Here is a 25,745-nt window from a genome sequence, read left to right on the forward strand (position 1 = left end):
AAAAAATCAGCCTCCCGATTCGATGACCGACCCTTCCCCCAGTGTCTTCCTAAAGCAGAAGCGACAGCGCTGCCTCTTGCTGGCAGTCCGCTGCTGCTCCTGCTTGAGGGGGGAGGGTCAGTCGGAAAGGCCTGCATGTTCCCTCAGCTTCCCCACTCTTACCTTAAGCAACTAATATGGCAGCCTGCAGGATCGCTGGTTCTATAGCGATCCCTGCAGCTGCTCGTTTTCCTCAGCGGCACGTTCTCTCTGCTATGGTCCTGCCCCTGCTCTGACGTCAGGGGCAGGATCGTGGCAGAGAGAATGTGCCGCTGAGGACGACAGGCAGCTGCAGGGATCGCTATAGCACCAGCGATCCTGCAGGCTGCCGTATTAGCTGCTTAAGGTAAAAGCGGGGAAGCTGGGGGAACATGTAGGCTTGTTGGGGGAGCAGGCCTTTGCGGTGGGGAGGAGCAAGAGTGCCTTCACAGCGGGGGGGTGGGGGGCAGGCCTTCATGGCGGGGAGGCAGGCCTGTGCAGAGGGGGGAGGAGGAAGAGTGCCTTTGCGGCGGGGAGTCAGGCCTGTGCAGAGGGAGGAGGAGGAAGGAGTAAGAGAAGGGAGGGGAGATGCCAGACCTGGGGTGAAGTGAAGGGAAGAGAGAGACCAAACCAAAAAGAGGGGGAGGAAAGCAGAGGACAGAGAGGTGCTGGACTAATGGAGAGAGGGAGAAATGCAAGACCACAATTGGAAAGGTTCAAGAGGGACAGATACTGCTCCAAAGTAGGTGGGCAAGGTGCAGGATGGCAGGAGAGATAGTAGGAGAAAGCCTGTACCTGGGGAAGGGGATACAGGAGGTAAGGAAGAGAGAAAGAATAAGCTGGATATGGGGAGAGACATGAAACAGATAAAATGCTGGGCATGGAGGGAGCATAGAAACAGGGACACAAGACAAGGGGGGACACTACTGGAGAGGAGAATAGGGGCAAGGACACAGAAGAGAGATGCTGGATGAAAGGGTAGTTGAGAAAAGGAGAGATGGTGGATCTGTGGATGGTGGGGTCCATCGCTGCAGCTGCGGGAAGATGGAGATGGAAAAAAGGAAAGATGCTAGACCTCCGGGGGAGGAAAGGGAAACAGAAGGGGAGGACAGAAGAAAGAAGGAGAGCCTGATCAGAAGACAACCAAAGCCTGGGACCAACATGACTTGAAAAATGACCAGACAACAAAAGGTAGGAAAAGTAATTGTATTTTCTGTTTTGTGATTACAATATATCAGATTTGAAATGTGTATCCTTCCAGAGCTGGCGTTAGACTGCAAATGTGAGCTAGGATTTAACAGAGAGAGGAAAAGAAATTTTTTGTTTATTCTGTTTACACCACAGCGCCAGTGTGGGTAAGAGAGGGAAAAGGGGGTGAAGAAGCTATAAAATAAACCCACCAGGATGTTTGAAAAAAACCACCCAATTGGGCAGGAAAATCAAATTGAAAAATCGATTCAATAGGCTGAATCGAATCAAATTTTTTTCCTGAATCGGACAGCACTAGTGCTCAATATATCTTATTTATACCATAGAATCTTTTTAAAATACTAGACATGGATATTTTCCCCTGCCAATACACAGAACTGAGAAAAAGCCACCCTTTGCTGGCACATAGTCAGAAAGTGAAGTTTATCTTTAATTCCACAGCAAATAACTAGCTAGAAACCTACAGAATAAGCAGCCTAATGCAGATTAGCAGCTATTCCCAATTATATTAGCGCCAACACAAGCTGTTCAAATCAGCTGTAACCTTGTCACAGCAAAGCTGTCAAACTTGCATCACTCCCATCAGGGGGAGCAGGGGGCGGTTCGCCCCGGGCGTCGGTACCCATCCTCCTCTCTTCCCTCCACTACTACTCGCCCCTTCTCTTTCTCCGTACCTCTTTAACGTTCAAGGCGCAAGCAGCAACCCCAACCTGCTGCTTGCGCCAGCATCGGCTCTAACGTTACTTCCTGGACTCACACCTAGGAAGCGACATCAGAGGAAGAGCCGACGCCAACGCAAGCAGCAGGCTGGGGTTGCTGCTCACGCCCGGAACGTTAAAGAGGAATGGGAGAAGGGACGGGGGAAGGAACCAATGGGGATGGAGGGGGTGAAGAAGAGGGTGGGGGAGGAGCACCACCGCTCCGGGCGCATCTCACCCTCGCTATGTCACTGGCTCCCATCACTGGGCACCTCTAAAGCTCCAAGCCTGCAAATTATTCACCCAGATCTAAACAAATATGAGTCAACTTTAATAACTGCTCACATTTTCAATCAGGCTAAATTTACTTACAGTCAAATATTCCCAAATGTGAATGAGATGCAACCTGGGCTGATACAGATTCACCCTTGACTAACCTGGGGAGAGGTTAAAGTGGGTAGTGACATTAGGACACCGGACACAGTAGGACTATCCCATTTACCGAGACTGACTCTGCATAAAATATCTACAGAAAAAATACAAACATTGATAAAAGAGTCTCTCTATGTAGAACACGAGAAAGCAGAAATCGGAACAGCACATTTTCTTTCCCCCAAAGTAGAAGAGGAAGACAAAGAGAAATACAAAGAAATGTATATTGATACAAGGTCCTCGGTATGTGTCGCATTAGGATAAAAACTTGTATTGAAAAATATTGCACTGTAACTAGGACAATTAATCTGTAAACTGTATATTAGATATATTGGTTTTAGAGCCCTAGTTTGTGTCATTAGGACAAAAACTTGTAATGAAAAAACCTTGAACTGTAACTATGGCTAATTGCAACTTTTAAACTGTATATTATGTATATTGGTATTAGATCCCTAATATGTGTCAAGTTAGGATAAAAACTTGTATAGGCAGTCCCCAGGTTAAGAACACATTACATTTTTAAAGCTGTTCATAAGTCGGATTTGTATGTAACTCAAAACATATAGGTTTTAAGATTCTTGCTACTTACCTCTGCTCTCAGCCAACCAAAGGGCCAACTGTCCCTACCAGTGTTCCCCAACCCTGTCCTGGAGGACCAGTCAGGTTTTCAGGATAGCCCTAATGAATATGCATGAAAGAGATTTGCATGTAATGAAGTTGATAGGAATGCAGATCTGCCCCATGAATATTCATTAGGTCTATCCCAAAAACCAGACTAGCTAGTGGTCCTCCAGGACAGGGTTGGGGACCACTGCTCTAAGGTATAGCATACATAACCATACACTGTTCTTGAGGCGGTCCTCCAGGGCAGTAGTTACCAGACGAGAGATCTCGTGAGCCCAGTCGCCCAACTCCGGCGGTGAAGGGACGGGGGCCAACGCCATTTTAGGTTCCGGCCTGCAGAGTCTGCCCTTAGGATGTTTGGCAGCTTTAATGGGTATACCAGGGCTCAACCAGCTCCGAAAAACAGTGCCGACCCACCCAGCACAAGTCGGACTTTACCCGCGGCTCGAAGAAAATCCCGCTCGAGTGCAGTGTAACGGTATATAGCAGGTAAATGGAGGATCGGATCGCGGAGCCTGGCAGCGCACGTCCATTCACATTGAGTGCATCACGTGACCCCCCCCCCATACACTGTTCTTAATGTGGCCATGCATCATTCTTGAATCTGCTGCAGGAGAAGTGTAGGAGTCTATGCCACTGGAAATACTGCTCAGTGAAATCAAATGAAGCCGCAACCGCGTTCTTAAGTATGAGTCACACTTAAGTCAGGCGTCTGTAACTCAGGAACTGCCTATACTGGAAAAAAAAACTTGTACTGTAACTATGGCAAATTGTAACCAGTTAACTGTATATTATGTATGTTAGCATGTAACCCGTTCTTTGGGGAAGACGGGATAGAAAATGAAATAAATAAACAAACAAATGTATGTCTTCAAAATGCCCCCATCTAAAATTTCTCCTTCAGCATCAGGTCCCCGGTAGGATTACACAAATCTGGTTGCTCGAAAGTTGCTGAGCTAAAACCAAAACATTACAGCAGTCTTGAATCCTTATCTAGTTGTAAAAAACAGAAAAACCTTTTCAGATTTACAGTCCTGCACAATAAAGGTGACTAGGTCATAAGGAGAAATGAGTTTTCTCCATTTTCATAGCAGGTAAACTTATGGTTTAATCTAGCCCTTGAAACTAGTGAACAATCCGACCAGGTTTGAAAAGTTTTCAAGAAATCTGTGCATGAATACTTCTATATCATTCTTTTCAGAATCAAATAAGAGGGTTTTAGCTCATGAAGGCTAGTCAAATATAGGTTACGTTAGTTCAAAAAAAAAGGTATTGCCTTATATTTCTGTCTCTGGTTTTGTTTTTAACACTTATATCTGTGTATTCAAGTGGGCAGCACTCCTATGTGATTGCGGTGTTGCGACTTACCATGGATTCGCTGATTAAGAGGAGGAGAAGGGCCTCTTCAAAGTTGTTCTGCGGGCAATATATGCTGAGAGAAACAAATTAGACAATTAGGTCAAGTACTGAATGTGCCGTGAGACTTTTCTTCTCTCATGTCAAATGGAAACATCTCATGCATGATTCATTTGCTATGTAATACCTTCTTTCAGATCCAAACATTTAAAGGCAGGTTCAGTGTGCACTGAAGTCCTGCATGCCAAACTTACCCCCTCCTTTACAAAACCGCGCTAGCGTTTTTAATGCCAGCTGCGGCGGTAACAGCTCGGACACTCATAGGAATTCTATGAGCATCGGAGCTGCTACCATGGCAGCTGGCGCTAAAAACGCCAGCGCGGCTTTGTAAAGGAGGGGGTTAGTGGGTTACAAATTAATATTAGAAACTAGTATTTAAGCCCGTTACATTAACGGGTGCTAGAATACTGTTCACCCTCTATGTTGCCCCTTCCATTCACTGCCCTCTCTTCTCTTTCTATCTCTCTCTTTCTCTCCCATATGGCCTCTTTCCATCTCCTCCTTCCTTTTGCCTTGGTCTGGCATACCTTCCTCCTTCCCTCCAAGCCATTCTCTCCCCCTCTGCTCCCTTTCCTCATTTAACTACTTCATTGGTCAGCAGCAGCATTCACAATTCATTGCTGTTGCTGGCTTCAGGTCTTTCTCTCTGGCTGGTCCTGTCTTCATGAAAACAGGAAGTAGGCAGGACCGGCCAGAGAGGAAGGCCTGAAGCCAGCAACAGCAGCGAATTGTAAACGCTGTTGCTGCCTGAAGCACCCGAGGCAGACGCTTCTCTCCCCTCCCAGCCCAACCCCCGCTGACTCTGCGACCCTCCCAGCAAGATGACTTTAATATCAAACCTCCCTCCAGCGTTGGCAGCCGCAGCACGCTAAACAGGCTGCTTTGCGGCTTTCTTCTGTCCTTGAGTCTCTCTGTCGCGTCATTGATGACGTCATCAGTGACGCGGCAAAGGGACTCAACTGCAGGAGAAAGCCCGAAGCAGCCTGTTTAACGTGCAGCGACTGCCAACGCTGGAGGGATGTTTGTACCGGTGCAGAAGCGATATGTCTCTCCCCCTCCAGTAACTGTGCAGCACTTTGCTGCGGCGCATCCTCCCATGGGGGGGGGGTTTGCACAGTGGGAGCGGGTGAGAGCGCCGATCTCCAGTTGGTTTTTTTTTGTTGTTGTTTTAAGTTGAAAGCCGGCGCTGCAGCTCCTCTCTCGATCCTGGTGCAGTTCGAGAGAGGAGCCGGTACCATTCACAGTGAGGAAGGCCGCCGCAGCTGTGTAATTTCTTTTTTTATTATTTGAAAGTCGTCGCGAGCAAGTGGTGACGTAAAACCCGCGCATGCGCAATCGTGTTTTCGTGACGGATCAGGGAACACGATTTTTTTAGTGCGCATGCGCAGCCTAGCATTTTATTATATTAGATAGTACACTACCACACATGTATCGTACTATTCATTTCAGTTTTGAAAATGTCAGGTGCACATGCTGTTTTCATTTTCCTCATTTTAACCTACTACAACTACTACTTAGCACTTGGATTTGTCAGAGTTGAAACTAAGAATATATTTTTCTATTTATGTTGACGGTGTGACATCTAGGTTATTGGAATGGAGGAGCATAAATGATTTTTAATAAACAATAAAATCAAATGCTATGAAGTATACACAGTACCATATAGATGCACTTAAGAGACTATATTCTGTAAAGCTGAGACTATCTAGTCAAGACAAAAATCAGATGTATGTATGTTCCAGCATAACTCCAAAACGCATGAACAGATTTCAACCAAACTTGGTATATATATCAATTACTATCTGGAAACAAACACTGTGGGGGGTGGGAAGGGGATAACATGTAAAGAATCATCGAAAAAGACAGATATTGCTTTGACCAGTTGTGTGAAGCTTCGGGAATGATGTTACACTGTGCTGTGCTGTCATTGGTGTAACAATGCCTCAAGGAAACATAAGGCAAGTTTCCAACAGCTACATCTAGAGTTTCAGAGACATTCCAGCAGCATAATGTCCGAATACAGGATATGAAAGAGAGAGCTGCTACATCAAGAACTTCACAGACAGTACAGCAGCGTGAGGCCCAACTACAGGATATGAAAGATAAGTTTCTAATCCATAAGGCCTCTTCTATCAAATTGCGCTGTTTGTATCGGGGTGAGCCGCGCTGAATGGCCCACGCTACTCCTGACGCTCATAGAGTTCCTATGAGCATCGGGAGCAGCGCAGACTATTCACCACGGCTCTGCGCTAAAAACTGCTAGCGCAGTTTGATAGAAGAGGCCCATAGTTTTCAGGCTCGCTGAGACACTCCCGATGCCATTTAAGTCCAAGTTCAACCCAATAGAGAGTGCCATTCTTGCTGCTGAGATTGGGATATCCAGAACTGGGATTGGAATATCCGGGCAACGCTGGGTGATCAGCTAGTACATGATAAAAAAAAAAAAGAATCGACAAATGTATTTATTATGTAGAAGTAGTCATGATTTAAAAGCTACTCTCAAAAAGGTGAGATTTCAGACTAGATTTGAATAGGGCCAGAGAAAAAGCATGGCATACAAAGAGAAATGCCCATATAAGAATGACTTGCTGGATGAAAAGGAAGGCTGTTACTGATAGGATAGATAATTAAGGAGAAATTCCATAAAAGGCAGCTAACTTAATTAGTAAATTGGCTTCAATTATGGGTTTTAACAAGCTCATAATTGAAAAAAATAAAAATTAATTGGGTGATAGGTACCTATCTTCTTAGGCGTGATTCTACAAAAGACTAACTCCAAAGTAGGCTTATTTAGGGGTAGAGAAGGACTTGGGAACCGCTAGGCACAATTCTCTAAAGGTCTTAAGCGCCTATAATGTAGGTCTTTAAAACCCTGGCCTACATAACAGGCACCTGTGTTTTAAGTCAGGCGTGATTCTGTAAGAGATACTATTTACAGAATTTTCCCCTTAGGGGCTACAAAGAAAATGCATTTATAAATGAGAAAGAAAAGCTTGAATTGTATTTGAAAGTGATAGAGAGCGAATATAGTGACCCTTGTGGAGAGGGATCATATGGTCTTACACTTGAAGTACAAACGCTATGGAAACTCATGTGTACTTTTAACCAAGCCAAGCAGGACATTCTGTTTGTTGGAATAATGGTTGAAAACTGCCCTTCATGTAGATACAAATTAGGTAAAAATGCAGTTTGAGATTCACAGCTGGGAGGAACATCTCAGGAAAAAAAAAAAAAAAGACTCGCCCTTACTTTTCTCCAGAATGAAGTTGCGGTTTCCGTCTAGGAGTGCTGCTAATAAAAGAATTCTCTTCTTTGCTCATGAATTCTGGCAGTGGATCGTTTAGAGGACTCCAGTAGCAGTCTTGACTCAAGGAGTGAAGAAGCACTTCAGCCAGATGCTTGGCGGCCACCTGAAAAACGACAAAAAATGATTGGAAACACTGTTGTCTGCCATCATCTCAGACCCATTTTTCAGAACTTCTCTACTTTCACAACATCGGAGGATAAAAGCCCACTTACAGGATGTTCCTTCTGATAGAAGTTAGCATAAGCCCTAAAGGCACAGGCTTATATATATGGCTGCTGAAAGACTTCAAGAGCAGTCATACCAATGTTCAGTGTCATGAAAGATCACTAAAATGGCACAGTCTGCTAGCCAAAATCTTTTACCACACACCAGCCCAGAGTCATAATATACCACCTCTATGATATAATACATAAGGAAGAAAATTTTACAACAGGACACCTAGGTAGGGAAGACATATAGGGGGAAACTCTATAAAGTACACCAAAAGATAAGCACCAAAACACTGGGTGCTAACCACAAATTCTATAATGGGATCTAAGCACCCAGATTCCATTATAGAATACTAGCATAAGTTGGCACTCATGTGTCAATATTTAGGCATGCCACGTCTACAAGTCATAGAATTGTGTCTAAAGTATTTGTCTCTTTTTTTTTAATTTCTTTATTCATTATAAATTTTCAAACAAGTGTACAATAAATCATTTCATAATATACATTTCCACTTGAAATTATTACAAATTTCACACCATAAGAATTATCTCCCTCAACCCCATACATATATCTTTATAAATATCCAACACTTTTAAACCCCCCTACCCCCCACCCTCCACACATACATAATAGATGGGGTTAAATACAATTTATTTATTATAATAATCTATTTACTATAATAATCTATTAATGGCCCCCAAACATCTTTAAATTTATTAAAATATCCTTTTTTAATTGCCAATGTTTTTTCCATTTCATACATATGACACACCGAACTCCACCAAAAGCAGTAATTTAACCCTCTATAATCCTTCCAATTGTATGTTATTTGTTGAATGGCAACTCCTGTTAAAATCATTAAAAGCTTGTTATTATTAGAGGATAACTGACACTTAGCCCTCATAGATACCCCAAATAAAATTGTGTCATAGGACAGGGCTACATGATTTTCCAACATACAATTTATTTGACTCCAGATCAATTTCCAAAAACAATTAATAAAAGGGCAATAAAATAATAAATGATCTAGAGTTCCAGGCTCGAGATGACAATGCCAGCATCTATTAGACTTAGAGCAATCCAATTTTTGTAAACGAACAGGGGTCCAGAGAGCTCTATGTAACAGGAAAAACCATGTCTGCCTCATAGACGCTGACCTTGTACATCTCATCCTCCAAGACCAAATACGTGGTCATTGAGATGCGTTAATTTGACACTTAATCTCAATGCTCCAAGTATTTGTCTCTTGAGAATGAAATACATTCAGTCAGATCAAAACAAGATTCCTTACCATTTTGAAGTTCTGAGTAGCTTTGGTTTCTACACTTCGTAAGACATCTCTGAGCTCTTTCATTCCTCTCACAAGGTTTCTAAAATTGAGACAGAACATCAAGGAATCAACAAATATATTACAGTGCAGAAGAGGGTTGTGTTTTTTTTTAAGTTTATTAACCTTTGAAGCAAAAAACAGCAGCATAAATGTCTTCTACATTTCTATAAAATGGCTCAAAATCATCACTAAGCAGTTCAAGTTAGGACTGAAAATAAACTTAACACTGCTTAGTTATATGAGTAACACCTGCATATCATCACTATCTGTAGAGATTAGCCATAATGTATAGAGTATGGCACCAAATATACATGAATGTTGTAAAATAAGAGTACACGAAGAGTTCATCTGTTTGCATATCCATCTATAAAATCTTGTCATTATAAGAGGTTCCTTGAAAGAACCTTCTCATTTCAGGCTGCCAAATTGAATACATGACTTGCAAAAATGATGTTAGAAGCTTCCTCTTATCTTGATTTTAGAAAACAGATTAAGACACAATTATTCAACAGGCTGGTATCTTAATGTATCCTGTTTCTCAATTAAATTACCTGTTTATTCTATTTTAAATTGCTGTATTTTACCTATACTGTATGCATTTAATCTCACCGATTCATTAGATGTATTCCAATTTTGATGTACTGTATTCATCTGTATTAGTCTTGACTGTTGTGAACCGCCTAGAACTTTTGGTATGGCGGTATATAAAAATAAAATTATTATTAAATATTTAACAAATTAACAAAAAAATTCCTACTCTTAATTCACTAACTGTGAATCTGCATAGAAAAACTAAATAGAAAAAAAATGGAAAAGGAACCTCAGTGCCAAACACACCTATCAGGAAAGCATTCCAAACAAGGGGCTACAGCAATCTAAATCACTGGTTCCAAAGCATCCATTTAACCATAAAAAAAACTCCTGCATAGAATCCACGATCCCTTTACCTACTACTGCTATTTATCATTTCTATAGCTGTTCTGCCCCCATTTCATATGTGCAGTTTCTCATAAAAAACAAGTATATAGATTGCTTGTTCTAAGATGTATAAACAGCATGTGTTCTGGGGACTCAATCTCCCAGAGTGCTTAGCAGCTCGCAGAGGATTTTAAATCTTAAGTCTTAATAAATCACAAAGTTTTAAGTGGTTGCAGTTGAAGCAGGCTATTCAGGTGGGGTTCCCTGAATGGCAGAATCTTAACAATCAATATAGTCTGGAGTTCCTATGCTTCCAAGCAGACTTCCTAGGACATCAAGCCGCATTGTGGTATAAATTATTATCTGGATACTTGAATAAAAAACCAAATTGTGGTCTTAGAGACATTTGGAGCATTGAGATTAAGCATCAGATTTCTGCATCTCAATGGCCATGAATTTGGTCTTGGAGGATGAGATCTACAGTATCAGCATCTATGAGGCAAACTTGGTTCTTTTTGTTGCATAGAGCGTTTTGGATCCCTGTTCGTTTACAAAAATTAGATAGCTCTAAGTCCAATAAATACTGGCACTGTAATCCGGAACCAGGAACATTAGATCATCTACTTTATTATTGTCCCTTCATTAAGTTATTTTGGAATTCAATCTGGACTCAAGTAAACTCTTTATTGGAAAATCATGTTGCGCTTTCCTATGATACTGTTTTATTTGGAATAGCAATGAGGAAGAAGAGTCAAATATCGTCACATAATAATAAACTTTTATTAGTTATGACAGGGGTTGCCATTCAACATATAACCAATAATTGGAAAAATTACAAGAATCTTAATTATACATTCTGGTGGAATTTGTTATGCCATATTTTTAAGATGGAAAGAGCAATAGCGGTACAAAAAGGGACATATAATAACTTTACAAAGATATGGGGGCCATTGGAAAAATATTGTGATGAATAGGCATCAATTCTTTTCTTTTCCTTTTCTTTCTTAGTTCTATTTAGCACACTCAAGGGGGAGGGTGGATTTGGTGTGTAATTCAATAAGATATGTTATAATATGTTGTATAAAATAGCATATTTTATTTTGTTGAGAATGTGATGAAGGGTGGGTGGGTGGGGATATTACACTATTAGTTTTTATGTGTTAGATATTACAGTGCTATATTGGAATTACTTTATGATATATATTTCTGCACTTGTTGATTTGATTTAAAAATGAATAAAGATTTATAAAAAAAAATAATAATAATAATCATTTATATTCCGCATATCCTACAATTCTATGTGGATTACAAATTATTCAGGTTCTCAAGCATTTTTCCCTAACTGTCCCGGTGGGCTCCCACTCTATCTAATGTACCTGGAGCAATGGGGATTAAGTGACTTGCCCAGGGTCACAAAGACCAATGCGGGATTCGAACCCACAACCTCAGGGTGCTGAGGCTGTAGCTCTAACCATTGCACCACACACTCCCATATCTATAATGTATGTAGGGATAGGGGATGTATGGATTTATTTATTTATACCCCGCCTTTCCCAAGGTGGGTCACAGTAAAGTACAAACAGAATCACATACAATACAACAAATCAATAATCAATATAACATAATAATAATAATAATGTAAAGCCTCCTAAAATTACAAAGAGGCTACCAGCATCTCGCATCAAAAAACTATAAATCACATCCCATATTTCATCTTACAGAAGAAATGTTTCTTCAACATTTTCTTAAAACTACTCAAACTAGATTGCTGTCGTAAATATCCCGGAAGTTTATTCCACTCATGAGGACCCACACACGAAAATATGCTAGCTCTAGACATGGCTAGTCGCAGCTGTTTTGGATATACTGGCCTCCTAACTTAAGTCTGTTAGTAGGAATTCAACTTGTGAGAGAAGCTAAAGTATATATTACCTTTGCATAGGGACTATGCAAAACATTCCTGGCTTTCCCTGCATATACTCTAGGACTAGAATGCCGGCAATCAAACCTCCTGATTGACATGAAATACCGAAACCACTTTCGGCAGGAAGGAAGGAACGGTATGTAAAGAAACTCCAGTGTCAGAGATCTTAAGAAAAGGTTCCCTACAAGAAAGAGCCTGGAGTTCCAAGGCCCATCTCGCCAATGTCACAGCCACGAGAAAAACTGTCTTGAGCATCAAATCCATCCGCAACGCTTCCTTCAGCAGCTCGAATGGAGCTTGGCTTTGGCCCTGCAGAACCACATCAAGATCCCATGAAGAGAATGGGGCTTTGACCAGCAATCTGATGCATAGAGTACCCTTCAAAAAATCTAGCAATGTCTGGATGAGACGCCAGCATAACTCTTCAGTTTTGAACCATAAAACAAAAGAGACCAACAACTTGGACACAAAGGGAAGCCACCATAAGTCTCATAAGAACATAAGAATTGCCGCTGCTGGGTCATACCAGTAGTCCATCGCGCCCAGCAGTTCGCTCACGCAGCAGCCACCAGGTCAAAGACCTGTGCCCTAACCGAGACAGCCCTACCTGCGTTCATTTTGATTCAGCAGGAACTTGTCCAACATTGTCTTGAATCCCTGGAGGGTGTTTTCCCTTATAATAGATTCTGGAAGAGCATTTCAGTTCTCTACCACTTTCTGGGTGAAGAACTTTCCTACGTTTGTATGGAATCTATCCCCTTTTAACTTTAGAGAGTGCCCTCTCGTTTTCTCTACCTTGGAGAGGATGAACAACCTGTCTTTATCTACTAAGTCTATTCCCTTCATTATCTTGAATGTTTCGATCATGTCCCCTCTCAGTCTCCTCTTTTCAAGGGAGAATAGGCCCAGCTTCTCTAATCTCTCACTGTACGGCAACTCCTCCAACCCCTTAACCATTTTAGTCTCTCTTCTCTGGAGCCTTTCGAGTAGTACCATGTCCTTCTTCATGTACGGTAACCAGTGCTGGACGCAGTATTCCAGGTGAGGGCGTACCATGGCCTGGTACAGCAACATGATAACCTTGTCCAATCTGTTTGTGATCCCCTTCTTAATCATTCCTAGCATTCTGTTTGCCCTTTTCGCCAACCCCACATGTTGTGCAGACAGCTTCATCGACTTGTCAACCAGTATTCCCAAGTCTCTTTCCTGGGGGGTCTCTCCAAGTACCGCCCCGGACATCTTGTATTCATGTATGGGATTTTTGATACCGACATGCATTACCTTACAATTATCCACGTTGAACCTCATTTGCTATGTCACTGCCCATTTCGCAAGCATGGTTATGTTGCGTTACAGATCTTCACAATCAAGGCCGCTAGAAGAAATCCAACACCACAGAAACTGTAGCTGAAAATGGCTCCACCACTGCTGGAAAGTCTGCCACGCCTTAGCATAGGCCGAGACTGTGGTTGGCTTCTTAGACTTGAGGAGACTGGTAATGACCACTTCCGAGTATCTCATATGCACTAATGCTTCGCATTCAAGAGCCAAGCCGTAAGAGCAAAGCGATCCAGATCTTCTATGAGTACTGGACCCTGGGAAAGAAGGTCCAGACACACCTGTAGCTTGAGACTGGGATCCATCCAAAGACGCACCAGATCCGCATACCACAGTCTGTGTGGCCATGATGATTTCAAAAACAAAAGAGAACTGCAGACCAATGTACAAAGATGCAGGCTAAATTTATTTAAACCAAGATCATGAATGCGGTTAATGTTACCACCTTGTACCATACCAAGGGACCCGACATGGTCCGTGTTTCGGTAAACATGCCTTCATCAGGGGTCCCAGGTAGATAAGGTTCCAAATAAAACCGCAAAACAAACACTTAGCCTGATCACAACAACGAACAGTGAGAGAAATCTCTTGAAACTCAGCCTCCCTTCACTGCAGATTTTGTTGGACTTCTTTCTTTTGTTGTTCGCCATGATGATTTCCCCTTAAGGAAAGGCTAAAGGGCTAGGGCTCCAAGCTGGAGAAGAGAGAGCTCAGGGGAGATATGATAGAGGTCTATAAAATACCGAGTGGAGTGGAACAAATAGACATAAATCATTTGTTTATTCTTCCAAAGATACTAGGACTAGGGAGCATGCGATGAAGCTACATGTAATTAAACTTGCTGGAGAATGTGTGAAAGCATTATTAACAAAGACTTGGGAAAATACACTGCTTATTCCTAAAATAAGCAGCATAAAATCTGTTTTACTCTTTGGGATCTTAGCAGTACTTATGACCTGGGATGGCCACTGTTGGAAATAGGATACTGGACTTAATGGACCTTTGATATGTCCCAGTATGGCAACTTTTATGTTCATATATGTTCTTATGAATTCACAACATGCAGACTTTTAGCCACAGTTCACCAAAATGATCCCTGTAGAAAGTTTAGGGAAGTACTAGAAAATAACAGGCAGGTTGTATTGCTAGACCGACATTTGTTATTTTCCATGAAAACCTGCCCACACAAGAAGTAGGTGCAAATGTTTGCTGGCGATTTATACCTGTGGCAAATTTTAAAAAGGGGAAACATAGGAGTACCATCCAGGTGGTTAGTGCAGCAGCCTGAGAAACTGGGAACATGGTTCAAATCCCACTGCAGCTTCTTGGGATTCTGGGTAAGTCACTTAACCTTCCATCACCCCAGGTACAAAATAAGTACCTGTACATAATATGTAAACCATTTTGAGGATGGTATATCAATTCCCATCCCCTATCCCTACACAAAATTCAGTGGAAAGGTCACTGCCAAATCGTAGCTATGGACTTTGCAGAAAAACAGGGCAAGCATTTTTCTGGAACAATTTCAGTTCAGACACAGAGTAAAGCTTTATTTTTGGCAGCTCTGCTTATCAGTATAAAAGTGCACAACCCTACAACACATCTCCAAGTAAGAAATTACAACATACCCTATGCCCCCTCCTTTTCCCCTGCCCTCCATGAGCTTGTTTGCCTCCCATCTCTGCTGTGTCAGATTTCATATCTACCTTAGTTTTTTATTTTATTTTTTTATTTAATTATTCATTTATAATTTTCAATATACATATCAAGTATAAACTTGTACAGAAAGCAGAAATTAAGCAATCAAGATTTATACATAAAAAGGAGGAATTACATTACATTACATTAAGGACTTCTATTCCGCCTATACCTTGCAGTTCAAGGCGGAATCAAAACATAAGCTTAATTCCACTCAAGTCCTTCAAATGATAAGAGGATCCAAAATGTTACAAAAGCGAGAATGAAAGGCAAATCTTAACCAAAGAAAATAAGGCCTAATTAGATGAGCTCTAGGATCTCTCTTTCCTTATTATATTACAAGGCATTTAGCTCTTTTCTTTTTCCAATCATTATACTGACAAGAATGCTGACAGCTTGAAGGGCTCAAAGAAAACAAATTCTTGTGAAGAATAATGCACAATACATTTACATGGATGACGCAAGAAGAAAGTTGCCCCTTAGAGCTAACACTCCTGGCTTCAAAAGTAAAAATTCCCTACGACTTCTCTGGGTATCTCTAGCCAAATCTGGATACATTCAAATTTTTAAACCCAAAAAGTCTTTCTGTTTAATTTTTAAAGAAAAGTCTCAGTAGGCAATTTTTATCCGGTGCTAAAGCAACCGTCAAGAGTAAAGTTGCAGGTACTGCTTGCTCTTTATCAGAAAATTCTAACAACATGGAAATATTTAATGGTTCTTGAACAGTTACTTGTTGCTGTTTTTGAGGAAGATAATAAACTTGTGTTAATAGAGGTATTACCTCCTTTGCAACTTCCAAAACTTCTTGTAAATATCTTTTAAGCATATCTCTAAGAGTTACCGTAGTAATCCTAGGGAAATTAACCAATCTTAGATTATTCCCCCATGAGAAATTCTCCAGTGCCTCTAGCTTTCTTCTAAGATTAATATTATCTTTAACTAGTGTTTCTTGGATTTGTTTAGAGATTTTCAATTCCTGATTTATATTTCCAATAGTAGTTTTGGATTCAGTTATTTCATTTCTTAAATCCTTTAGATCAATCAACTGAGCTTTTATTTTTTCTTCCACTTGTTGGAACTGTGGATTAATAATACTTGGCACATTTACCACTAGGACCCAGATCGAATCTAGTGTTACTTCCCGGGGTTTTTGTATTTGGAATAATTGCAACTTAGTATCCATTTGCTCACCAGCCGACATTCTCTCCTGTCGAGTCTCTTGGAATAATCTGCCCCCAAAAGCTGTAGAGTCCTCGACTTCCATCAGACTCTCCTGCAATTGTGGAGAGTCTGGTCCCTTGATCCCTACAGCGTCTTCCTTGGCCTCCAGAGTAGAGTGAGCTCCAGCTTCCGGATACTCCCCCTCTGGGTAGCTAGTAACCTGAGGATGCGGGGGCAGTGCCCTTGTGTCAGGACTCAGGGTGGTTTCCAGCCCCAGGGAGACCGCTTCCATCTCGCCTCTCCAATGTGGCTCCAGCGGGGAAGTCACCGACGGCAACCCGATATCCTGCATCCGCTGCATTAACTCTTCTATATTGCCGTAAGTGGCTGCTCCGGAGCGCCATGAGGCCCCAGCAGTACTTCTTCCTCTCTGCTTAGGCATTCCAGGTACTCTTAAGCCATGTACAAACTGTTCAATTTAGAGCAAGTTCCTGCAGCGTGTCGCTCAGCTAAGAGAAACCAAAAGAAACTCTGTGGAATGACGATGTTCCTAAATGGATTTTATTTGAAAATGTCAAAGTTCCAAAGGTACATTAAAATTACCCACATAAAATAAAATCATCCACATAAAAGTAAAATGATCCACATAAAAGTAAAATGATCCACATAAAAATCTTAAAGGACCTAGTCCGCTAGGGATGGGTCCTGCATCCCTAGCGGACTAGGTCCTTTAAGATTTTTATGTGGATCATTTTACTTTTATGTGGATGATATTAGTGTACCTTTGGAACTTTGACATTTTCAAATAAAGTCCTAAATAAAGTCCATTTAGGAACATCGTCATTCCACAGAGTTTCTTTTGGTTTCTTCTAGATTTTCTTCTCTGTGGACATTTTGGGGTCATTTTTTTGGTTTTTGCTTGTCGCTCAGCTAAGTGAGCCAGCAGCCATCTGGATCAGCAGTGGTTTTCAAAAACCTAGGAAATTATACTTAAGGGGAAATGTTATAAGACTTAAGGGGAATTTTTAAGCACAACATACACAACAACTTATTGTACATTTTAAGCTATGTTCTTACAAATTTGGAAAATTCTCTGTAAAGAAAAAAAAAGAATTATGCAAAGCACAAGTTTTCATTTTTGTCAAAATCCAAGTAGAATTTGAAGATGCACTTTTTTCCACCCAGCCCTACCCCAGCAAACAAAATAATTAACTGAAAAAATTGGACTGTATTGAGATCCCCATCTGCCCTCCAGTGGTAGCAAAATAAAATACATTAAAAACAGCCTGTATACTTGAGGCTGAAGCTGCAAATGCACTCATTCAGAGAAACAGTCAAGTATGGGAAACTCATCCATTCCTTGAGCCAATTAATGACCCAATCAGTGCCAATACTTTCCATAACTGGGTTTAAAGGGCTTTGCAACTGGGTTTACACTATGACAGGGTGGGCATTCCTGGAGACCCAAAACGTTAAGCAATGTCGAAACTAGAACTACACAAAGTTCCAGAGACAATGTAACTACAAACAATGAAACAAACTGTTAAACTAGTTATTCAGAAAATATTTGTGAAATACAGTATTTAAAATTACCAAAAGTTGATGAATAACATTTTCTGTATTTATACTGATTTAGGGCCCCTTTTATCAAGCTGCGTTAGAGGTTTCTAGCATGAGCCGGCATGGTAAATGCTCTGATGCTCATAGAATTCTCATGAATGGCGGAGCACTTAACTCAATGGCCTGTGCTAAAAACCTCTAGAACAGCGTGATAAAAGGGGGGGTTAGAGATTTTATGGATGCAAAAAATGGAATCTCGAGGCCTTATTTTCTCTCTATATAAAGTAGTGAGGAACTACCAGTTTAAGTATACTATATCAACTGTGGGAACGAAAGATTACGTTTTTACCTCCGCTAATCTTCTTTCTTGTAAATCCACACTCTATTCCCGGACAAGTGGGTTGTGAACCTATACTCGCCAGACAGGCTTATAGGGAGACAACTATTCAGAGTCTTTAGCTCCTCTTCTCATCTCAGCACCACTTCCCAGAAAAGCAGTTTAGTAGAAAAGCAGTCAGAAACATCTAGAAGGAAAAGAACAAAAGGAGGGGAACGGGGAAACACCCCGGCACATTAGTCTATTCTGCTCAGAACATGAACATTAAACAATCATGAATAAGTCAAACAGGCAAGAAAACAGTAGAACCTGAACAAAACAGTGCTAGTAGGAGACACAGCCTGCACTACAAAAGGGGGCGCTAGGACTAGAAACCCCAAGAAAAGTGAAAAAAATTTTCAAAGGGCTGGTCAGAAAAGACAATTCAGCTTACCAGTAGACAATCGGCAAATCAGCAGGTTCCAGGGCAGGTTCCAGGAACAGAGTGTGGATTTACAAGAAAGAAGATTAGCAGAGGTAAGAACCTAATCTTTTGTTCTAGTACAATCCCACTATATTCCTGGACAAGTAAGACGTAACAGAGTAGTTCCAAAAACTAGGGTGGGGCTCATGAGCCATTCACCAAAATGGAAAGATGCTTGGAAGGTTAAAAAATAATCTTAAATTCAAATTAGGACAAAAAAACCCCAAGATGACCCCTGTGCAATGTTCAAACAAAACAGCCTGGGAAAAACGCAGTAACCCCCAAAACACAGCAATTTCAGGATTTTAGAGGGAAGGGGACTAGGGCTCACTCCCAAACTGCTCAAAACCCACTTTTGGAGACCACCCAAAATCTCTGACACAGCCTGTCAGTTTAGTACACTTAGTGTGCCACATGGTACTGAAAAACTGCAGTAAAGGTAGCAGGAACAGCCCACAGGGAGATCCTCTGCCTCAACAAATCTGTACACCGGACTCTGAATCTTCTGACTGCCCCCCCCCCCCCCGGGCTGACACCAAAGGCCGGAGATCACCACCGGACTAGTGCTGAAGCGAATATGTGGAGGGATGTAGTCGGCTCTGATCCCGGTCACACCTCTATAAAGCCACGCAGCCTGCGCCCACCTACTAGTGGATGAACCTGGGGTGAGTTAGCTCCCAAGGGATAGATCACTGAGCCCTGGAATGAAGGAGCAGGCTATCCAAGGGGCATACTCTGTCAGTCAACTCCCCTGGAAGCAAACTTTCCCCAAATCTGCGATATCCCGCAGCCTAAGACGTCCCACGGAGGAAACACTGAAGCATTATGGCAAACGCCGTGAAAAATCATGAGAAAAATACCAATATTAAAGAAAAATAAACATGAGCAGAAGACATGCTTCCTCTGTCTGGCTTAGAGGTTAAAATTGATTCTCTGGAAGGCAGTGCTGAGATGAAAGGGGAGGAGCTGAAGACTCTGAATAGTTATTGTCACCCTATAAGCCTGTCTGGCAAGGAGAAATTCACAACCCACTTATCTAGGAATAGAGTGGGACTGTACAAGATGCAGATTTGCAGCAAAAAGTTATCTTTTTGATCACCAAGTTTAATGTATCTGCTCGACTGAAGGAAAGTAATTTCAAAATTTTACTTTGATGGTACATGACCCCAAACCATCTTTCCAAATATAACAGGGCTTTATCAGTACAATGTTGGAGGAGCTTTAATGACCGGGGAATTTATCTATATATGTGGATGCATGTTAAACCTTTTTGGGACCAAGTGGTACCTGCAACCCAATCAATGGTAAAGAATTCCTTGCAACCTACATCTGGGTTACATTTAATATCTATGGGACTATGAGAACAGCAGCTAATTGCTTTTGAGCAGCAATTGTCTCGTTATGGAAATCTTACGATTGTCCCAGAATGGATTTCTGGCACAAAAGTGATTGAGAGAGATTGACTGTTCATAGATCCAACAATTGGCACGCTCTACAGCAATATCTGGACTTGTTATACTCCTTATTCTAGTTGAGAATTTTCAAGTTTAAAGCTGAATCATGACATGTTGACCTTTAAGATTATGGTTACAAAACCTGAGTTAAGATGTTGAATCCTATTTCACTATGAATGTATTTATATTTTAAAAGTTCGCCACCCTGGCCTGTATTTTCAGTAAGGGTAGTATATCAAGTGAAGGAGTGGCCTAGTAGTTAGGGCTGCAGCCTCAGGACCTGGAGGTTCCAGCACTGCTCCTTGTGACCCTGGACAAGTCACTTAACACGCCATTGCCCCAGGTACATTAGTCAGATTGTGAGCCCACAGGGGCAGATAGGGAGAAATATTTGAGTACTTGAATGTAAACCACTTAGGCTATAAGTGGCCTATAAATACTAAAATAAAGTAAAGTTTTGTAGTTATTATTGCTACTATGTAACTCATACGCATATTTTCAAATAATAATAAAATTCCAAGTTTAAATAAATCGGTTGATTAATTTTTAAACTGTTAAGGGATTCTCAAATGCTTCAGGTTATCTAAAAACACTGGGGTTAATATTCAACACATTTTAATCAGTCAGAAATATTTCCTCAGTCATTAAATCACCTGTTTGGAGCTAAGTGATCTTTTCAGCTGCACTCACCTGGTTAGCACCGAACATAAAAATGACTGTTTGGGAGACACTCCAGGGGCAGAGTTAGCCAATTCAGAACTTGACCAGCCATAAATAGGACCACATTAAAAAAGTCAGTCATACCACTTCCCTATTGTTTGCAGAGGTCCGTACATCTGTTGGGGGGGGGGGGTTTATACTTGGATTCTCTTCCAGTACCCCCTTTATCATCTGTTTTTATAATGATGCACATTTTTTTATGTATTACTACATTGTAAACTGCTTAGATATTTGATTAAGTGGTCTAAAAAATCTTTTAATAAACTTGAAACTTTATGTGGGAACCCACAGCCAGTTAAGTGCTGAATATCACAGTTTCACCCCTCCCCCCTCTACAAAGCCACGTTAAGCCTTATCGCCAGCCATGGTGGCATTAGCTCCGACGCTCATAGAATTCCTATGCGCAACGGAGTCAATACCGCCGTGGCCGGTGATAAAATAGCCTAACACAGCTTCATAAAAGGGAGGCGTTAACCCGATGTGTGTTAGCTGGTTTCGCAAAACTGGAAATTCAATGCTGGTGGCCAGGTTTAGTGCTGGAGAAAGCAAAACACCAATCGTTGCCAGCTGAATATCAGGCCCACTGGTATCATCCCATTAAAAAGACTGCTAAGTGGCCCACATCATCAATGAGAAAGGCAAGTTGGTAGAAATGGCTTTTTTGTTGTTGTGGGTTCCAATTTGTGGAACAAAGTATCTCTGGAAAACAAATCTGACAATTTAGGAAGCTATTTTGTTCAGACAGGAGGTGAGGAGTGCCCTAGTGGTAAAACTTCTACCTCAGCACCCTGAGTTTGTGGAATAAAATCCCAGCACTGTTCCTTGTGACCCTGGGCAAGTCACTTAACCCTCTGTTGCCCCAGGTACAAAATAAGTACCTGTATATTATGTAAACCGCTTTAAATGTGTAATTAAAAAAAAGCGGTATACAAGTCCCATTCCCTTCCCCATAATGATGGAAGTGCAGTTTGTAATTTGTCATAGATCACCGATCATTGTGTTTAAATTGTTTTGTGTAGTTCTTACATTAACATAAAATATTAACATGTCATGGATGTTTTAATTTACAAAAATTCCATGTGGTTTGTAAAATGTTGCACTACATAAACTTGTTTTAAATCAATAAATAAAATCAAATTAATTCCCATAAAATAAAATCCAGTCTCACTCACAAACTCGTTATGCCTTAAAGACATTTTGGAAATCTGCGCTTCACTGATCTATATAATGGACTCTACACTTCCACTGTGGAAGGACAAGGCACTCTGAGCACATTGATGAAGATTATGCTAGCCAAACTACAAACGATAAAAAAGCCATACAGTATTAACATATCTTAGTTCTGAAAATGAGAAAAATGTAAAGCGCCAAGGAGGCCAGTTTGTTATTTGCTAAGAGCCAGTATGCTATCAAGTTGTTTTCAGATAACAATCTTCTATTTTAAAATTGTATACTTAAAAATGTGAACATTTTTCTACTATCAGTTTGCCTGAAAAAGCAGCTACCGAACAAACAGTATGAAAATAAAATCAATAATAGGTAATATGTGACCATCTCTGGAAAAAGGTGACTAAGCAGCAGATCCTAAATGTTGAGAATGGCCGATTTTTCATGTCAGGGGTCCAGCAGTCTGCAAAAAAGTTACATGTTTGAACGTCTGTAACTTTTTTTTTTTACATAAATGGATATGGTTTGAACTGTCGTATTACAAAATATTGCTGTAAATAGAATTCATTGCAACCTCATTTTTTATGTTTCTGGAGAAATGCCAAGAAACCAAGCCATTGTGATATTGGGATAGGTTAAATTACACTTTCTGGTGGGAATCCCTTTGTTATACAGTCAAACCTCGGTTTGCGAGTAACCCGGTTTGCAAGTGTTTTGCAAGACGAGTAAAACATTCTCGCAAAACTTGTCTCGGAAACCGAGTGTTGACTCAATTTGTGAGCACCCCCCCACCCCGATAACCGGCATCACTCCCCCCCCCCCTCAAACTGGCACCTCCCGCCCGAACAACTTGAACTTACCCCCCTGTCTGGCACCGGCACACAACCCACATGACATGCCGGTGCCACTAGATCTTCCTGCCTCTGCCGAGTCTTGCGCATGCATCTGCGCATGCTCAAGCCTTCTAATTCTCCCTCTCAAGGCATCCCCTGCCCAAACAATTTGAACTTACCCTCCCCCGTCTGGCACCAGCAAGGCAGATGCATGCTCAAGGCCCGGCAGAGGCAGGAAGATCTTCTAGCGGCACCAGCACATCCTGTGGGCTGTGTGCTGGTGCCAGACGGGGGTGGGGGATAAGTTCAAGTTGTTTGGGCCAGGGGTGCCGGTTCGAGCGGGGGGGGGGGAGGGGGGAGCAGCGCCACTGGCCTCGGGGGAGGTGGGAACATATCAAAGGGAGTTTCCATTATTTCCTATGGGGAAACTCACTTTGATATACGAGTATTTTGGTTTACGAGCATGCTTCTGGAACGAATTATGCTTGTAAACCAAGGTTCCACTGTACTTTTAAAATGGAGCGTCTGATGGCTATACAGCAGGGAAGGTACAGGAAATTTATGGATGTTTGGGAACCCTTGACTAAATTTTGTATGGAATGATAACTGACTTTATTTTACTGACTTTTAAACATACACATCCAGGGTGGGATGGAGGGGGGAAGGGGTTTGTACTGGAATTGTTTTGAGGAATTTTTAAATAGTTTCTTGTGGGTATTTATTCTCTTAATAGGTGGGAGGGTGGGGGAAAATAATTGCTTATTACTATATGTAAGTTTATTGTACTTTTCTTGTAATATTATATGTACATGAATTATTTGTATGCACAACTGTAGTTGTAAAATTTAATAAAGATTATTTTTTTAAAAAGTATGAAATAGACTTTACTTAGCAAAGAAACAGTCCTGGTTTTGTGGACAATTACTGAAAGTGTTTCCAGATGTTGCTAAGCAAACACAATTTAGAAGGAAACAGTTCCTACTGCTTAAGTCTAAAATTTTAGCAGTCGGAGCTACCTTTTTACTTAAATTCCCACGTAAATGTTTGATTTCATATATTAATAGTAAGTTTGTATTCTTGGATCCTTCTCAACTAGAAAAATTTCTTCAGAATAAACCTTTGTTAGAAAAACTTTCCGATACTAATTTAGAAGTTGATGACAATACGTAACTTTTTGACAGATTTCTGCCTGTTTGTGGAAATTAATACTGTACTTCTTAGATTTTTTTGGGGTTATCTCAGCCCTAATAATGTGGACTTGAAAAATACTATTTTATTTTATCTTGTTTTGTTTCTTCTATTTTGTGTAAATTGCTGGATATTGTTATGTGTTATAACAAAGGAAAAAAAATGTGGAATAACTTGTACGTTTCAGGGCTCCACCTCATTCTCTTCTTGGATGGACTGAGAAGTTTTCAGCGGCCCCTCGTACACACCTAATTTATTGTATTCTATAAATTATGTATCTAACTGTGCCTCTGCCCATGTGTAAACTTACCTGTAAACTATGCATGTATTTATAGAATACCAATTCAACAGATTTCTGGCATTTATAATGCAGGTGCATACATATATGCAAATATTCTGCTACTAGAGCCACGAGCACATCAACGCCTTATTTACAGAATTACCCCTAAACATGCTTGTGGGAAAGGGAAAAGGAAAGGGGGCTTGTATACTACCATTTTGTGGCTTTGGCATTTCAAAGCAGTGGGCACGGGACAAATAAGTGCCTTGCCCAGGGCCACAGGGAGAAGCACTGAGATTTGATCTCATAACCTCTGGGTGCAAAGGCCGCAGCTCTACCAAGTGAGCCACACCTTCCTGTGGCCAAAAGACTGTCAAGCTACTGCTTTAAGGAAAATAGAAAAGGGAATAAATCAAGCTTACATTTTACAATTACATTTATCTAAGCTTTCTGCTACACATAACAAAACAGCCTAATCTTATCAGTGATCCGTTGCCATTTATTGATTCTGCTTTACTTTAACAACCTTGTGTGCAAACTGCATGAACTTACTAAATCAGAGCTATTTGCTTTTTCTTTCCTCTTTTCCTGTAATCCTGCTTTAATTGACCAGGGCACAAGGGCTTATAATAACACACCAGGTTCTCTGAAGCTTTGCAGATTTATTTTTGACTCTGCAACAGATGACTAAGTGCACCAGATTCATGATGTCCTTATGTACCATCTGTTCAAAATGTACTTCCTTTTTTTCTGTTGTCATTCATCTGTTTCTAATTTAAATATACCATATAACTCAAAGATACTAAAGTTACCCAGTTCCAGGCTGGAGATTTTGAGACAGTCCTGGATTTCGGACCACCCTATCCTGGATGAAACTTGAAGACCCGATTTCAACAGGCAGGATCTGGTCCTAAAAATCTCATATTGCTTTTGTAAGTAAATTCATAAGCAGAACTGGAAATGGGTAACTTGGCTCGACTGACAACTCATTTTATCCAATTTAGTCAGCTAGCTAGGTAGTCACATTACATTAGCACACATGAATGCATTTAAACATGGTGGGGGTGTGGTGAGTGAAAATGCAGTTCCATGGGTAAAGAAATTCTTTTCATCTAGAAATAGACTTTTAAGAAACTACTCTTAAAACAAAACGAGATGCGACATTTTCAGAAAAAGTACTTGCATACTTTCATGTGTTTTACTTAATGTGAACAAATTTTGCAGCTTTTTACATGCACATATAGTGGCGCCCCTCCCCCGCCGCACGTGCCCTGTTCCCTTTCACTGTACCTTTTTAACTTCTCCCGCATAAGTTGCATGCCCACGTCGGTGTCAGCTCGCCCTTTGACTTCACTTTCTAGGCGTGGGTCCCGGAAGTAACGTCAGAGAGAGCACCGATGCCAACGCGAGCAGCCCCGGGGAAGTAAAAAAGATAAATGGGAAGGCAAGAGGCATACAAG

At 41.1% G+C, this 25,745-nt stretch overlaps 1 protein-coding gene across 2 annotated transcripts in view; it reads right to left on the bottom strand.

Annotated features, from left to right (window-relative positions):
- Positions 1-25,745, bottom strand: part of TTC7A (tetratricopeptide repeat domain 7A) — a 351,234-nt gene that overhangs the window by 258,461 nt on the left and 67,028 nt on the right. For both annotated transcript variants that reach the window (XM_033938375.1, XM_033938376.1), the window contains 3 exons: positions 9,206-9,284; positions 7,647-7,807; positions 4,350-4,413 (listed from right to left, as the gene is read on the bottom strand). In XM_033938375.1, the coding sequence (XP_033794266.1) occupies positions 4,350-4,413; positions 7,647-7,807; positions 9,206-9,284 (304 nt within the window). The remainder of the gene's footprint in view (positions 1-4,349; positions 4,414-7,646; positions 7,808-9,205; positions 9,285-25,745) is intronic.

This window comes from Geotrypetes seraphini, chromosome 3 (assembly GCF_902459505.1).
Source record: "Geotrypetes seraphini chromosome 3, aGeoSer1.1, whole genome shotgun sequence".
NCBI lineage: Eukaryota > Metazoa > Chordata > Amphibia > Gymnophiona > Dermophiidae > Geotrypetes > Geotrypetes seraphini.